At 51.1% G+C, this 16416-nt stretch overlaps 1 protein-coding gene across 1 annotated transcript in view; it reads left to right on the top strand.

Moving 5' to 3' along the window:
* Positions 1-6002: 6002 nt before the first annotated feature.
* LOC116954174 (carbonic anhydrase 2) overlaps positions 6003-16416 on the top strand; it is a 45859-nt gene continuing 35445 nt past the window's right edge. The window contains exon 1 of the mRNA XM_032974662.2: positions 6003-6332. Within this exon, the coding sequence (XP_032830553.2) occupies positions 6296-6332 (37 nt within the window). The 5' untranslated portion in view covers positions 6003-6295. The remainder of the gene's footprint in view (positions 6333-16416) is intronic.

The following is a 16416-nucleotide window of genomic DNA, read 5'->3' as shown; positions in this document are numbered from 1 at the left end:
GGAATAGGTGACTCGTATTGGAATAGATGACCCGTATCGGGAATAGGTGACTCGTATCGGTAATAGGTGACTCGTATCGGGAATAGGTGACTCGTATTGGGAATAGGTGAGCCGTATCGGGAATAGGTGACTCGGATCGGGAATAGGTGACTCGTATTGGGAATAGGTGACTCGTATCGGGAATAGGTGACTCGTATCGGGAATAGGTGACTCGTATCGGGAATAGGTGACTCGTATCGGGAATAGGTGACTCGTATTGGGAATAGATGACTCGTATCGGGAATAGGTGACTCGTATCGGGAATAGGTGACTCGTATCGGGAATAGGTGACTCGTATCGGGAATAGGTGACTCGTATCGGGAATAGGTGACTCGTATCGGAAATAGGTGACTCGTATTGGGAATAGATGACTCGTATCGGGAATAGACGACTCCTATCCGGACACAGCACGTGCGAGAACTTAGCAACATCTCTCGAAGCCGAACTAATGAACACGAAGTAACAAATAACTCAACTTTTGCAGCAGCAGCTGCGGCAGCGGTAGTGGTAGTGCCTTACGCCGACAAAATCCGTACAACGCCATCCGTCCCATTTTTGCGGCGGCGTTCCGGAAAACATCGAGAGAGCGAGAAACGCAAGGCCCCCTCCGGGCGTCGTGCCGAGGGGTCATTTCAAAGCGTCAAGGCGAAAAGCCATCGCCACGATCCAAACGAGCACGCAACGACGCACCGACGCACAATGATGAATGCGATATGAACGCTATACGTGACCTCAGGCTGTCGCCAAGGTCACGATATTAACTTGAGACGACCGAGGCTGCGGGTGCTTGGGTTGGTGGTGGATGGGAGGGGAGAAGTGGTGGGGGAGGAGGAAGAGGAGGGGGGGTAGAGACGCAAGCGATGAGAGAGCGCTTCGGGGGCTTGGTGCAGTAAAAGTTGTTCCAAGGACACACGCACAAAAGAGAACAGTCTTCCGCCAAGGGTAAAAAAACGTCTCCCATCCCGTGTAGCCTCCGAGGGGCTGTTGGGGGGGCGCAAGTGCTTCTCGGCGAGCGATCACCACAAAGGCAAAGACCTCCCCGTGTCGCCTCTAACGCGCGGCTGGGGCAAAGCGCTGTTTGCGAGCACTTCGATAGGATTAATCATGCTGCTGCTGCTGCTGCTGCCGCTCCTGCAGCGTTGGCGATGGTGCACGAGAGCAACACGCCACCGTGGCTAGGAGATGTTAACTACCTCGCCAGGTATACAGGATGGTCGTGGGTTCGATCCTGACCCTGACGCCTGCTGTATATTTGGAGTTTGCGGTATCTCTCTCTTACATCATCATCACAGTGGCTAGGAGATGTTAACTACCTCGCCAGGTCTACAGGATGGTCGTGGGTTCGATCCTGACCCTGACGCCTGCTGTATATTTGGAGTTTGCGGTGTCTCTCTCTTACATCATCATCACAGTGGCTAGGAGATGTTGACCAACTCGCCTGCTCTGCAGGAAAGTCGTGGGTTCGATCCCGACCCTGACGCCTGCTGTATATTTGGAGTTTGAGTCTCTCTCTCTCTCCCCGTGATCGCGTGGATTTTTTTCTCCGGGTCCTCCGGTTTTCCCCCTCCACATTTCGAACGAACTTCACGCGTTCAGAGTTTTTGGCTGCTGTATAAAATTTCCCCACGACGATGATAAATTGGCCACTTCGTGGAGCTTTCAATTTGTGATAGGTAACTTTTGAAAACAAAAAAAATTAGGTCCATAAAATATCTCAGTTAGTGGGCCTTTACCCGGTATTTTTTTTAATCCGTTACTAGCTTATAGTTTAGTTTTTGAAGGCGGCGATGCTCGTGAGCGGCACGAGGGGGTGCCCCGAGCCTATGATGGATGCAGTCACTCTCCACGTGCAGCTCCAACACGGCCACCACCACCACCACCAGCCGCCCAGGGATCACTACGCGGCCAGCTCAGCCAGCTCTCGACTTACATTGTCAGATTCACACAACGCGATTTATTCACCAATGACTCTCACGAATGATGTAATTTCACACTTTATAAATGACTAACACCCCCCCACCCCTCCACGACACAATTAAGCGCCCGTGTTTATCGAAGTTCTTTTGAGCAAAAGACACGGAGGGCGAGAAGTCCAGCACCGGCAGAGGGACGCACGCACGCGCGTGACCCCTGACCTCAGCGGAGTACGTCTTGCCGGCCACGGTGTGCTCAGAGCCACTGCCGTCCGCAGCCCCCCAGTGGAAGTGGAACTGCTTCAGCTTGTACGGGTTGGGCAGGGGCCCCCCACTCAACACTGCAAAGGCAAAGACAAAGATGCCCCCCCCTTCGTGCCATTAGCGAGTTGGCGCCTGCGAAGGCCGGCACGGCACGCGAGGGAGTGGGGAGCCGGGCAAGCAGCACCACGCCCGGCCGCCTTTGTCTTCCCCAGCAGTGGCGACGTTTACCCACCCCAACCAGGCAATCATTTTGAGGCTGAGTCGACCTAGGTGAGGCCCCGGACAGGTTTGGATAAATCGCCGTTGACCCCCCCCAAACTCGGTGTGTAGCCTTCGACTGACCCTTCGGGGGTCAAGGTGCTGCTAGCGAGCGGCAGCACCGAACGTCGGAACTCGAAGCTCGCTGTGGTGAGTTCTGGCTGTGGCCAGGAGTTGCAACTCGAAGCTCGCTGTGGTGAGTTCTAGCCGTGGCCAGGAGTTGCAACTCGAAGCTCGCTGTGGTGAGTTCTGCCCGTGGCCAGGAGTTGCAACTCGAAGCTCGCTGTGGTGAGTTCTGGCTGTGGCCAGGAGTTGCAACTCGAAGCTCGCTGTGGTGAGTTCTAGCCGTGGCCAGGAGTTGCAACTCGAAGCTCGCTGTGGTGAGTTCTGCCCGTGGCCAGGAGTTGCAACTCGAAGCTCGCTGTGGTGAGTTCTAGCCGTGGCGAGGAGTTGCAACTCGTAGTTCGCTGTGGTGAGTTCTAGCCGTGGCGAGGAGTTGCAACTCGAAGATCGCTGTGGTGAGTTCTGGCTGTGGCCAGGAGTTGCAACTCGAAGCTCGCTGTGGTGAGTTCTGGCTGTGGCCAGGAGTTGCAACTCGAAGCTCGCTGTGGTGAGTTCTAGCCGTGGCCAGGAGTTGCAACTCGAAGCTCGCTGTGGTGAGTTCTGGCCGTGGCCAGGAGTTGCAACTCGAAGCTCGCTGTGGTGAGTTCTGGCCGTGGCCAGGAGTTGCAACTCGAAGCTCGCTGTGGTGAGTTCTGCCCGTGGCCAGGAGTTGCAACTCGATGCTCGCTGTGGTGAGTTCTGGCCGTGGCCAGGAGTTGCAACTCGAAGCTCGCTGTGGTGAGTTCTGGCTGTGGCCAGGAGTTGCAACTCGAAGCTCGCTGTGGTGAGTTCTGGCTGTGGCCAGGAGTTGCAACTCGAAGCTCGCTGTGGTGAGTTCTGGCTGTGGCCAGGAGTTGCAACTCGAAGCTCGCTGTGGTGAGTTCTGGCTGTGGCCAGGAGTTGCAACTCGAAGCTCGCTGTGGTGAGTTCTAGCCGTGGCCAGGAGTTGCAACTCGAAGTTCGCTGTGGTGAGTTCTAGTCGTGGCCAGGAGTTGCAACTCGAAGCGAGCTCGACCCAGAGTCGTGGATGTGCGGCCCATTGTTGACTGCGGCGTGAGATAACAGAGAAAAAGGTTCCCCCGTGTAGCCTCAACAGACTGTTGGGGCAAGTGCTGTTGCGAACAGCACCACGCCCGGCCGCCTTCGTCTCCCCAGTGGCGATGTTTACACACCGCACCGGGAACACATTTGAGGCTGAGTCGACCTAGGGGAGGCCCAACAGGGCCGGTTCAGATAATCGTCACTGGGTGTTGGTGGTGGCCGTGAGTGAGAATCGAACTCGAGTTCGTCGGGCTCGTAGCGCAGCGTGTCGCTAACCACTGCGCCACCACTCCCCCACTCCAAACGCACAGAGTCACCGCCTCAGCAGTCAGTCTCACACAGCCAGTCAGTCTCACACAGTCAGTCTCACACAGTCAGTCTCACACAGTCAGTCAGTCAGTCTCACACAGTCAGTCAGTCTCACACAGTCAGTCAGTCTCACACAGTCAGTCTCACACAGTCAGTCTCACACAGTCAGTCAGTCAGTCTCACACAGTCAGTCAGTCTCACACAGTCAGTCAGTCTCACACAGTCAGTCTCACACAGTCAGTCAGTCTCACACAGTCAGTCAGTCAGTCTCACACAGTCAGTCAGTCAGTCTCACATAGTCAGTCAGTCAGTCTAACACAGTCAGTCTCACACAGTCAGTCAGTCTCACACAGTCAGTCAGTCAGTCTCACATAGTCAGTCTCACACAGTCAGTCAGTCAGTCTCACACAGTCAGTCAGTCTCACACAGTCAGTCTCACACAGTCAGTCAGTCTCACACAGTCAGTCAGTCTCACACAGTCAGTCAGTCAGTCTCACACAGTCAGTCAGTCAGTCTCACACAGTCAGTCTCACACAGTCAGTCAGTCAGTCTCACACAGTCAGTCAGTCTCACACAGTCAGTCAGTCTCACACAGTCAGTCTCACACAGTCAGTCAGTCTCACACAGTCAGTCAGTCAGTCTCACACAGTCAGTCAGTCAGTCAGTCTCACACAGTCAGTCTCACACAGCCAGTCAGTCAGTCAGTCTCACACAGTCAGTCTCACACAGCCAGTCAGTCTCACACAGTCAGTCTCACACAGCCAGTCAGTCTCACACAGCCAGTCAGTCTCACACAGTCAGTCTCACACAGTCAGTCTCACACAGTCAGTCAGTCAGTCTCACACAGTCAGTCTCACACAGTCAGTCTCACACAGTCAGTCAGTCTCACACAGTCAGTCAGTCTCACACAGTCAGTCAGTCTCACACAGTCAGTCTCACACAGTCAGTCTCACACAGTCAGTCAGTCAGTCTCACACAGTCAGTCAGTCAGTCTCACACAGTCAGTCAGTCAGTCTCACACAGTCAGTCTCACACAGTCAGTCTCACACAGTCAGTCAGTCAGTCTCACACAGTCAGTCTCACACAGTCAGTCTCACACAGCCAGTCAGTCAGTCTCACACAGTCAGTCAGTCAGTCTCACACAGTCAGTCAGTCTCACACAGTCAGTCTCACACAGTCAGTCTCACACAGTCAGTCAGTCAGTCTCACACAGTCAGTCAGTCAGTCTCACACAGTCAGTCAGTCAGTCTCACACAGTCAGTCAGTCTCACACAGTCAGTCTCACACAGTCAGTCAGTCAGTCTCACACAGTCAGTCTCACACAGTCAGTCAGTCAGTCTCACACAGTCAGTCAGTCAGTCAGTCTCACACAGTCAGTCAGTCAGTCAGTCTCACACAGCCAGTCAGTCTCACACAGTCAGTCTCACACAGTCAGTCTCACACAGTCAGTCAGTCAGTCTCACACAGTCAGTCTCACACAGTCAGTCAGTCAGTCTCACACAGTCAGTCTCACACAGTCAGTCTCACATAGTCAGTCAGTCAATCTCACACAGTCAGTCAGTCTCACACAGTCAGTCCCACACAGTCAGTCAGTCAGTCTCACACAGTCAGTCAGTCTCACACAGTCAGTCAGTCTCACACAGTCAGTCTCACACAGTCAGTCAGTCTCACACAGTCAGTCTCACACAGTCAGTCTCACACAGTCAGTCAGTCAGTCTCACACAGTCAGTCTCACACAGTCAGTCTCACACAGTCAGTCAGTCAGTCAGTCTCACACAGTCAGTCAGTCAGTCTCACACAGTCAGTCAGTCTCACACAGTCAGTCAGTCTCACACAGTCAGTCTCACACAGTCAGTCTCACACAGTCAGTCAGTCAGTCTCACACAGTCAGTCAGTCAGTCTCACACAGTCAGTCAGTCAGTCTCATACAGCCAGTCAGTCTCACACAGTCAGTCGCAAGTCACAACGATCCAACCCGGTCTCTCGCACAGAATGATTGCGCAAGGCACCTTCCAAATTAATTCTCGCCCCGCCTCCTCCACCACCACCCCCACCCCCCCGGCCCCTATCTATGCTCCAAAGCCGCTTGCAAAAAGCCGCTGGGACTCGAGTGGAAGAAGTTCGCTCACAAAGCCAGAGGCTTCACCCTCCTCGTGTGCACCCACGCATCCCGTCGCCTCTTCGCGTCCCACCTCTCACTCTCTCTGTCTGTCTGTCTCTCTGTCTGTCTCTCTGTCTCTCTCTGTCTGTCTCTGTCTCTCTGTCTCTGTCTCTCTGTCTGTCTATCTGTCTCTCTGTCTGTCTCTGTCTGTCTGCTCAAGGACGCTCGTGCCAACGAAGGGGTTTTGCTCGTCAGAGTTAAGTTCGCAATGTCCGGACATCACTGGGGGTATGGCGAGGAGAACGGTGAGTTCGCTCTTCTTACCCCACCGTGTGCGTTCGACGTTCATTTTGATATCTCGTTTTGTTGTTCTTGTTTGCTGATTGTTGTTGATTTCGTTGATTGTTGTTGATTTCGTTGAGAGGAAGAGCAGGTGGGGGAAAGATGCACTCTCTCGAAATTACATAAGCGCTTTTTTTTCTCTCTCCGCGGTGGTACTGCGTTGTCACCGGTGCACACATTCCACGTTCCCATGACGGGGAAACGGATTTTTTCCCGTAGGTGTAATTATAACTTAATACTTTTGTCATTCATACTGCCCTAAAATGACAACATATATAATTGTCGACGTTTCAGGCAATGGCTCTTCATCGCAGCGGAGAGGAAGCTTGTACAGAGGGAAAAATAAGTATTTGATCCTCTGCTGATTTTGTACGTTTGCCCACTGACAAAGAAATTATCAGTCTATAATTTTAATGGTAGGTTTATTTGAACAGTGAGAGACAGAATAACAACAACAAAATCCAGAAAAAAAACGCATGTCAAAAATGTTATGAATTGATTTGCATTTTAATGAGGGAAATAAGTATTTGACCCCTCTGCAAAACATGACTTAGTACTTGGTGGCAAAACCCTTGTTGGCAATCACAGAGGTCAGACGTTTCTTGTAGTTTGCCACCAGGTTTGCACACATCTCAGGAGGGATTTTGTCCCACTCCTCTTTGCAGATTTTCTCCAAGTCATTAAGGTTTCGAGGCTGACGTTTGGCAACTCGAACCTTCAGCTCCCTCCACAGATTTTCTATGGGATTAAGGTCTGGAGACTGGCTAGGCCACTCCAGGACCTTAATGTGCTTCTTCTTGAGCCACTCCTCTGTTGCCTTGCCCGTGTGTTTTGGGTCATTGTCATGCTGGAATACCCATCCACGACCCATTTTCAATGCCCTGGCTGAGGGAAGGAGGTTCTCATCCAAGATTTTACGGTACATGGCCCCGTCCATCGTCCCTTTGATGCGGTGAAGTTGTCCTGTCCCCTTAGCAGAAAAACACCCCCAAAGCATAATGTTTCCACCTCCATCTTTGACGGTGGGGATGGTGTTCTTGGGGTCATAGGGAGCATTCCTCCTCCTCCAAACACGGCGAGTTGAGTTGATGCCAAAGAGCTCCATTTTGGTCTCATCTGACCACAACACTTTTACCCAGTTGTCCTCTGAATTATTCCGATGTTCATTAGCAAACTTCAGACGGGCATGTATATGTGCTTTCTTGAGCAGGGGGACCTTGCGGGCGCTGCAGGATTTCAGTCCTTCACGGCGTAGTGTGTTACCAATTCTTTTCTTGGTGACTATGGTCCCAGCTGCCTTGAGATCATTGACAAGATCCTCCCGTGTAGTTCTGGGCTGATTCCTCACCGTTCTCATGATCATTGCAACTCCACGAGGTGAGATCTTGCATGGAGCCCCAGGCCGAGGGAGATTGACAGTTCTTTTGTGTTTCTTCCATTTGCGAATAATCGCACCAACTGTTGTCACCTTCTCACCAAGCTGCTTGGTAATGGTCTTGTAGCCCATTCCAGCCTTGTGTAGGTCTACAATCTTGTCCCTGACATCCTTGGAGAGCTCTTTGGTCTTGGCCATGGTGGAGAGTTTGGAATCTGATTGATTGATTGCTTCTGTGGACATGTGTCTTTTATACAGGTAACAAGCTGAGATTAGGAGCACTCCCTTTAAGAGTGTGCTCCTAATCTCAGCTCGTTACCGGTATAAAAGACACCTGGGAGCCAGAAATCTTTCTGATTGAGAGGGGGTCAAATACTTATTTCCCTCATTAAAATGCAAATCAATTTATAACATTTTTGACATGCGTTTTTCTGGATTTTGTTGTTGTTATTCTGTCTCTCACTGTTCAAATAAACCTACCATTAAAATTATAGACTGATCATTCCTTTGTCAGTGGGCAAACGTACAAAATCAGCAGGGGATCAAATACTTTTTATCCCCTCACTGCAGATGAGTTTTCACAACTCGGTGCTCGTTTTATCGACCAGGGCGGGGGTGATGGGGTGAGTCTCGGCCATTTCGCCACGGCGAATATTAAACGTTGAAACGAGGCAATGTGCCGCGAATGCAGGGCTCATTGTCAAAATCTCCGCATTATCGGACGCACTTCCCACCACCCCCCCCCCCCACCATTAATGTTAACGAACAAGCTTCGGTGCGGATTTTAATTATTTGCGCGCGCGTGTGTGCGTGCGACCAGATTTATACAACTTCATTTACACTGGGCACGAGTTAGCAATGCGTCTTCCTCTGCCGCGCGTCTTAGCCGTCCGGAGAGTACGGGTCTTGCAGGGTCAAGACGTCTTTGATTTTGACGGCGAAGCTCTGGGTAAAAGCAACACCTCAAACGGATCGTGGGGTGACGGCTACTGCTGCTTCACTGGCACAATTAACGTTAAAGCAAATTCCATTGAACCATTTAAAACTTTCATAAATAACAATACTTGACAGAAAAAAATGTAATAAACCTTTTTAGGTATTGCTGCTTATTTAAATGCGCTATAAAAATAGGTCATTCGCCCGAAACGTCGCCGAATGTATATGAATATTTTAAAATAAATCTTCGTCTTGCCACGGTGTTATTGAATGTGTTGAGGTTTCGCTTCAACGGAGCTCGAAGTTACACATCAATGAAAGTCATCGGTGAGTTAACAGCGAGTGGGAGCAAGGTTCAGGGCAAGGGGACAGTGTACCTTATCATCATCATGAACCCCGCTATCCAGCGTGGTGAAGCATAAATACTAATTTAGTTGCCGTGTGAAGCGGTGGTGCAATGCGTGGTCCGAAAACTTCACTCTGCATCGTCGTGACCCGAGTTACATCACCAGGCACGGCTAACATCAGTGACAAAGATCCCCCGTGTAGCCTTAACATACCGTTGGGGCAAGTGCTGTTAGCGAGCAGCACCTATGGAGGCCGGCACGGCGCACGAAGGGGAGTGGGTGGCCAGCACCACGCCCGACCGCCTTTGTCTCCCAGGTGGCGATGTTTACTACGCACCGCACCAGGTACTCATTTGAGGCTCAGTCGACCTAGGGGAGGCCCTGGACCGGTTCAGATAATCGTCGCTGGCGTTGGTGGCCGTGAGCGGTGAATCGAACTCGGCTCGCCGGGTTCGTAGCGCAGCGCGCTAACCGCTATACATTACACCCTCCAACCCACACTGACCAGCGTGGTGAAGTATGGTTAAAAATTCACCCCTCCCCCGGCCGAGCCCTCCACCCCCCCCCCCCCCCCCCACACATTGTAGGGAGGCCCTCATCCAGCAGCAGTACATTGACACAGAAGGGATTTGACACGTAGCTGTACCGTAAGTCGCTGCCAATTGATCTAAACGGTGGGGGGGGGGGGGGGGGGTGCAAACAACGGAGCACAACCCGGAGAGAAGTCCACTTCGTTACAAGGAGAGAGAGAAAGAGAGAGAGAGAGGGAGAGTTCACGCAAACTCCAATCACGCAGGGGTCGAGGTGCGGCTGCGGGACCGCACCGACCACGACCTCCTGCATATTTGGCGAGACAAGATGACGTCTCCTGGGCTAGCGCAGGGCCCCGTGGTTGTCACGGTCAAATATTTGAGCAGTTTGGAAATATTTTTATTTTTTTTATTTTTAACAATTACATTTTGGGAGGGAAACACACGGAGGAAACATCGCACTGCTAACTGCTGCTGCTGCTGCCTGGCTGGCTGGCTGGCGATAGCCTAATGTCCACTTTGCAGGCCCGTTGCTGCTGTGCTGACCAGGCAAGAATGCGCGTTGAACTTCTTTCGCACCGCACGTAGCCAGCCGCGCTGATCGGAGGTGCGGGGGGAAGGAAAACAAACCGAACAGAACCAAAGCAGTTCTAAAGAAATGAGTTTGTCAATGTAGACGATTTAAAAGTGCACAGCTTCCAGTGGCCTCCTAACATCGGAAGGAAGAGCGTTCCAGACGGCCCCAAGAAGCGCGTCTGAAAGTGCGCGATGCGGTGACCACCGTCTCTATCCAATGGCTCACTATTTAAGAACTGAACAGTGAGTGCGCTTGGCACTGTGGTGGCAGAAAGGGAGGGGAGATCGAGGCTTTTAGTTAATTCAATTGAAGCGCACGTTTGGTAGGGAGAGTGTTCCAGACGGCCGCAAGAGGCGCACGTGAAAGCGCGAGCCGGTGGCGGTGGCTGCCGCTGCGAGGATGATGACCTCTGTGCCTTGTGCCGCACAAAGACAGCTGACAACTGGGGGAGAGGGGAGGGGGGAGGGGAGGGGGGAGGGGCCCCCTCCGCCCCCCCTAGGCTAAATAAAAACCTGCTTTCTGAGACCTTGGTCACATAACGGATGCAATTTAAACAAACGCGAGTTTTGATTTTCTTTTCGTCACTCAGCTTTCAGCGCACGTTTGACCGCAACGAGGGAAGTGCAGCGTCCCCGGGTCAAACGGTTTCATTCGTTGGCTGAAGGAATCAATGCGCGGCCCTCTGTCGACAAATCCACTGCTGGATGAAGGGGCCTGCTCACGCGCCCCTGGCACGGGTCGTGTGCAGGGCCGGATCAAGGCGTGGGGGGCTTTAGGGGCTACAGCCCAGGGGGCTCTGCCAGCTGGAGAGCCCCTCCAGAGATGAAGTGAAAAGTGATTTCGCTTGTGAATGCTGAATTTTATTTGTTGATAGCCTTGTAAAAAAATACCTTACATTTTTCTTTAATTGTGTTTTCCTTTTGATAAATATTACTGGGGGAAGGGGGGGGGGGCTCACAGTACCTGTAGCCCAGAGGGCCTACACAATCTCAATCCGGCCCTGGTCGTGGAGTGGCTTTATTTCGCCGTTACCTCACCAACGATGGTCAGCGCGAGTCTGTGACGTGCGGGGAGCATGCACGTGGACGCGTAGAAAGTACGGTACAATAACGGATATATTTTGTTGCTGTTGCGCAAACTCCTTGGCTGCCCACGACGTATAAAGCGCAGCTCCGCGCCAGCCGAAGACAACGTATACTCATTGGGTCTTTCGGTAAAGCCATCGAGATATAAAAATAATAAAATAATATATTTAAAAAGTTTAATTATTTTTTCTATCGGTAAAGTCACGTAGATTGAAAAATAATAAAATAAAATAAAGTATATTTTTTTTCTTTTTCTACCTACGTGACTTTACCGAAAGACCCAAAGAGTATGAATTCCTGTAGTCACGAAAGCTTCAAGTCAAGATGACAACATATGCCCTGTGCACCGCTCAGCGCCCATCAGAAGCGCTACCCAGGTTCAAACCTCCACCCGCTAAGCTTCTGAGGTCGTCGCTGATTGTTCTTGTTGTTGTTGGTCACGGGGCGAAGGAATCCTCTGAAGACGACGCGGAGGAAGAATGGGGGGGGTCGGGGGGGGGTGGCATCGTGGTTGGCGCGCGACACTTACGAACCTGTCAAAGCTGAGTTTGACTCCTGATGTATCGTGCCTAACAGTGGCGAGCGCCGTTGCCCGAATCAGTCCTGGCCCTACCACTATCCCCCCGTCCCTCCTCCCCAGTACTGAAGTATGGTCCTCCCCATTTACTAATTAACTTTTTTGGCCAAATTGTTTTTTGGGGTTTATTTTTTTTTTGGTGTTTGAAATCTGCACGAGGATAAATTTCCGGGCAGACATGGGCGGTGATAAACACGCTTCGTCTGTGCCTACTTCGCCGGCTTTAATCGGCGGCGTCATTTTGTGCTCGCAAACATAAATGCACGGAGTATAACAGTGCACTGCTGGTAAACAAAACCGCGCCCTTGCGTTGGCCGTTTCTGTCGTGAAATAGACGTCGAAAAAACCCGTGACATTCTTCTGATACGAACATGTAAATGCGTGTGAATGAACTGCACGACCAGCTAACTTTTCTTACGTGCGTCAAATACTGTTACCCCCCCTCCCCTCCCCTCCGCCCGTGAAATCAGAATTTTTATTTGGACTGGAGGAATCCTATGAGCCGTGAAGCTCTTGTTAACAGATGTCCCGTGAGTAAGTGCCATCCAGGGGTTCGGCGACTCATGGGAAGACCCCAAAGCCAGATAGATGTTGGAGGTGGTGATCAATTTTTTTTTAGAAAATCTACAAGGGTGGCGCTTGAACGTTGAGTGTCGACTGCACGAGACAGCCGAGATATTTGGCAGAAGGAAGGAGGGCTTCGCCAGGGCCCAGTGGCCTTGACGGCGTCGCTTGCGGTGACCTCCACACCTCCGATTAGCGCGGTTGGCAACGTACGGTGCGAAAGAAGTTCAACGTACACGCACGTGCATGCCTCTTGACCATGGCTTGCTTCAAGATCGTTTCCACTCTGCCGGAGCAATATTGACATCACCACGCACCGCATTGTATACACAGAAGCCTCGCCCGCTCATTAATTCTCAGATGTGTGCTTAGGGACAATAGTTGGCAATGTTACGGGGAAATGTTGTTTTTATATATACATGAACATTTATATAAATATATAATCAGATACACAAATACTAAATGTTTTCGTCTCCAGTCTTTTGTCTTTCAAAAACAATATTTTCCATCAGGATTTGTTCAAAGAGAAAAAAAAGCTTGAACGCTTTCACCCTTTCGAGTCTCATCAGCAAAGTAAATTTTGGAGAAAAAAAATAAAAATATATATGTTTATAAATATCATGCTGGTGACAAAGGAGTGCTCTGTCTAAACGATTCCGGTCTGTTCAACGCAAGGTGCAAAATTGTGCCGTGTACACACAACTCATTGTGCGTGTACACAAAACTCATTGTGCGTGTACACAAAACTCATTGTGCGTGTACACACAACTCATTGTGCGTGTACACAAAACTCATTGTGTGTGTACACAAAACTCCCTGTGCGTGTACACAAAACTCATTCCGCGTGTACACAAAGCTCATTCTGCGTGTACACAAAACTCATTCCGCGTGTACACAAAATTCATTATGTGTGTACGCAAAACTCAGTCCCACGTGTACACAAAACTCATTGTGCGTGTACACAAACTCATTCCACGCGTACACAAAACTCATTCTATGTGTACGCAAAACTCATTCCGCGTGTACACAAAACTCATTGTGCGTGTACACAAAACTCATTCCGCGTGTACACAAAACTCATTCTATGTGTACGCAAAACTCATTCCGCGTGTACACAAAACTCATTGTGCGTTATTGCGGAGACGCGGTGCGGCGTTTGTAATGTTGTTGCGGGACAAGGCACTGCTCTGGAAAAGCCAATGCGCTGATGACCAAACACACACACAATTTATAGACACGTAAACACACGCGTATAAAGTATACATATTTACACACACATACATATATTCAAAACAAGGAAACGTTGTTTACACAATGCACAGCAACCCTCAAGTTCCAATTCCACATGTTTAAAGAAAGAGTGCGATGGGTTCAAATCTGGGGTTTCAAACCGCCCAGCGGTGATTCAAATGAGGCCCTCACTCGCGGCGAGTCGGCGGTCTGAACCTGGTCACCGACGAATGGGGGCTACAAGCTGCACCCCGAGGCCACGTTAAAGTGTCCTAGGCGACTCGCTGCTGGCAGGTGCCATGGGTTGACTGACTGACTGGCTGACTGGCTGGCTGGCTGGGTGGCTGGCTGACTGACTGACTGGCTGACTGACTGACTGGTTGACTGGCTGGCATGACTGACTGACTAGCTGACTAACTGGCTGGCATGACTGACTGACTGACCGACTGACTGACTGACCGACTGACTGACTGATTGGCTGACTGACTGGCATGACTAACTGACTGACCGACTGACTGACTGACCGACTGACTAACTGACTGGCTGGCATTACTGACTGGCTGGCTGGCTGGCATGACTGACTGATTGGCTGACTGTCTGGCTGACTGGCTGACTGGCTGACTGGCTGGCATGACTGACTGACTGGCTGACTGGCTGACTGGCTGGCATGACTGACTGACTGGCTGGCTGACTGACTGACCGACTGACTGGCATGACTGACTGACTGGCATGACTGGCTGACTGGCTGACTGACCGACCGACCGACCGACCGACCGACTGACTGACTGGCTGACTGGCTGGCTGACTGGCTGTCTGACTGACTGGCATGACTGGCAGATGACCCAGCTGTGCTCCCTACACTGTGCCAACTTGCTGCGGTTTATCCGCTCGGCGTTCCGCTCGTTGTTGTGAGCGTCGCTCCTCCGCCCTTTGTTGCTGCCGCTGCCTCAAACTGCCCAGCGGCGTCCTTCGCGAGGCTCCTCCACGGAGGCCGATCTTGACATCGCTGGCACCGGTCTTAAGAATACACACAACGTAAATCCGCTGAACATCTTCAACCAATTTTCGCAATCGCTGGAAGCTTTGTGCCAAGTCAAAAGTTATTTCCTGCTCAAACGATAATTTTATTAGCAAGACTTCGCACTGCTCTGCGAGATTTCTGACGGGGTTGTTCATCCTGCGGGCACCACGGTGGCTAGGAGATGTTAACTACCTCGCCTTGTATAGAGGAGGAGGTGGTGGCTTCGATCCCGACCCCGACACCTACTGTATATTTGGAGTTTGCGTCTCTCTCCGTGGTGAGATGTTAACTACCTCGCCTGGTATGCAGGAGGTGGTGTGTTCGATCCCGACCGTGATGCCTTTATATTTGGAGTTTGCGTCTCTCTCCGTGGTGAGATGTTAACTACCTCGCCTGGTATACAGGACGTGGTGGTTCGATCCCGACCGTGATGCCTGCTGTATATTTGGAGTGTGCGTCTCTCTCCGTGGTGAGATGTTAACTACCTCGCCTGGTATACAGGAGGTGGTGGGTTCGACTCCGACACCTGCTGTATATTTGGAGTCTTCGTTCTCCCCGTGGTGGCGTAGATTTTTCTTATAGTGCTCCCTTTTTTCTCCTCTACATTTAGAATCAACATCCACGTGTTTAGAATAATTTGGCTGCTCTACATTTCCACGCGATGGGCCACTTCCTTAATAGATAATTTGTGATAGCCAGGTGGCTTCTGAAAAAGAGCTGTATAGCTTAGTGGGGCCTTACCCGGTAAAATAAAAAAATATATATAGTTTAGAGTGGTATCTCAGGGACAAATCTGCAGGAATTTATGTACAGGACTATTGTCTTTCAACACTTTATTTAAATTCCACTCTTAAAGCCTCACCGCTTCCCAATTGTCCATTCCCTTCCCTCCCCTCGCCCCTCCAACTCCTTCCCATCCCGCCCCTACCCTTTCGCGATCCTTAAGTACCACCCTCGATCGCTGTCCTTCCCGCACCTCCGATGAGCACGGTCGGCTACGTACGGTGTGAAGGAAGTTCAACAGACACACACTGCTCGATCCTTGCACGCTCCCCCTTTGTCAACGGCACCATTCCGTTCTGCTGTCGCTTTGCGAGCGGTGACAAGTGCTTCGAGCAAAAGGCGCTCTGTAAATATAAACGGGGTTATGTAATGCCATTTGTTTATTTTGGAGCGGCTTCCTTAACGTTACTTGATCTTCGTCGTGCATCCTGTGCTGCACTGTTTTGTTGACGAAGCCCGCCCGCCCGCCCGCCCGCCCGCCCTCATTACTGGACAATCCGTGACAAAAAAAGAAAAAGCTTCACAGATGATCAGATTCCTCCAAGATGAAAAGAGATTCCGATGGAGAAATTTGTTTCAGTCGGGGAGGGGAAATTACCGAATATATTTTGGAGAAGACAAAAAAACGAAGTGTCTTTGTTTCTCCTCTTTCAGCGTGCACTTGTGCGACGCGATATTTTCCTTTTTTGAAACCGCATGCACGGACAAAGTAACCATCCCTTGGCGGTGATGTCGATGCGTCCAGCAACACTCTCCCGTCCACGGCAAGCACCTCCTCCCCATCAATTTTAAAAGGCCAAACAGAGATTATTTTTTTCTCTCTTTCTCTCTGGCTCCTTCTCTCTCTCTCTATCTCTCGACAATCCAAGAGCTGCGTCAAAGGCCTCCGAACGCACAGCAGCCGAGCTCACGTATCGACTCGGGAGCCCGCTGGGCGGCACGCGGTGTCACCCCTGCAGTTGCCACCAGTTGCTCCGGGTCGGTGACAAAAAAAAATTGTTTTAAATAAGTAATTACTCCAT

The sequence above is a fragment of the Petromyzon marinus genome, chromosome 54, assembly GCF_048934315.1.
Source record: "Petromyzon marinus isolate PM22_M1 ecotype Great Lakes invasive population chromosome 54, UKy_Petmar_22M1.pri1.0, whole genome shotgun sequence".
NCBI lineage: Eukaryota > Metazoa > Chordata > Hyperoartia > Petromyzontiformes > Petromyzontidae > Petromyzon > Petromyzon marinus.
This window is presented reverse-complemented; position numbering and strand designations above follow the sequence as displayed.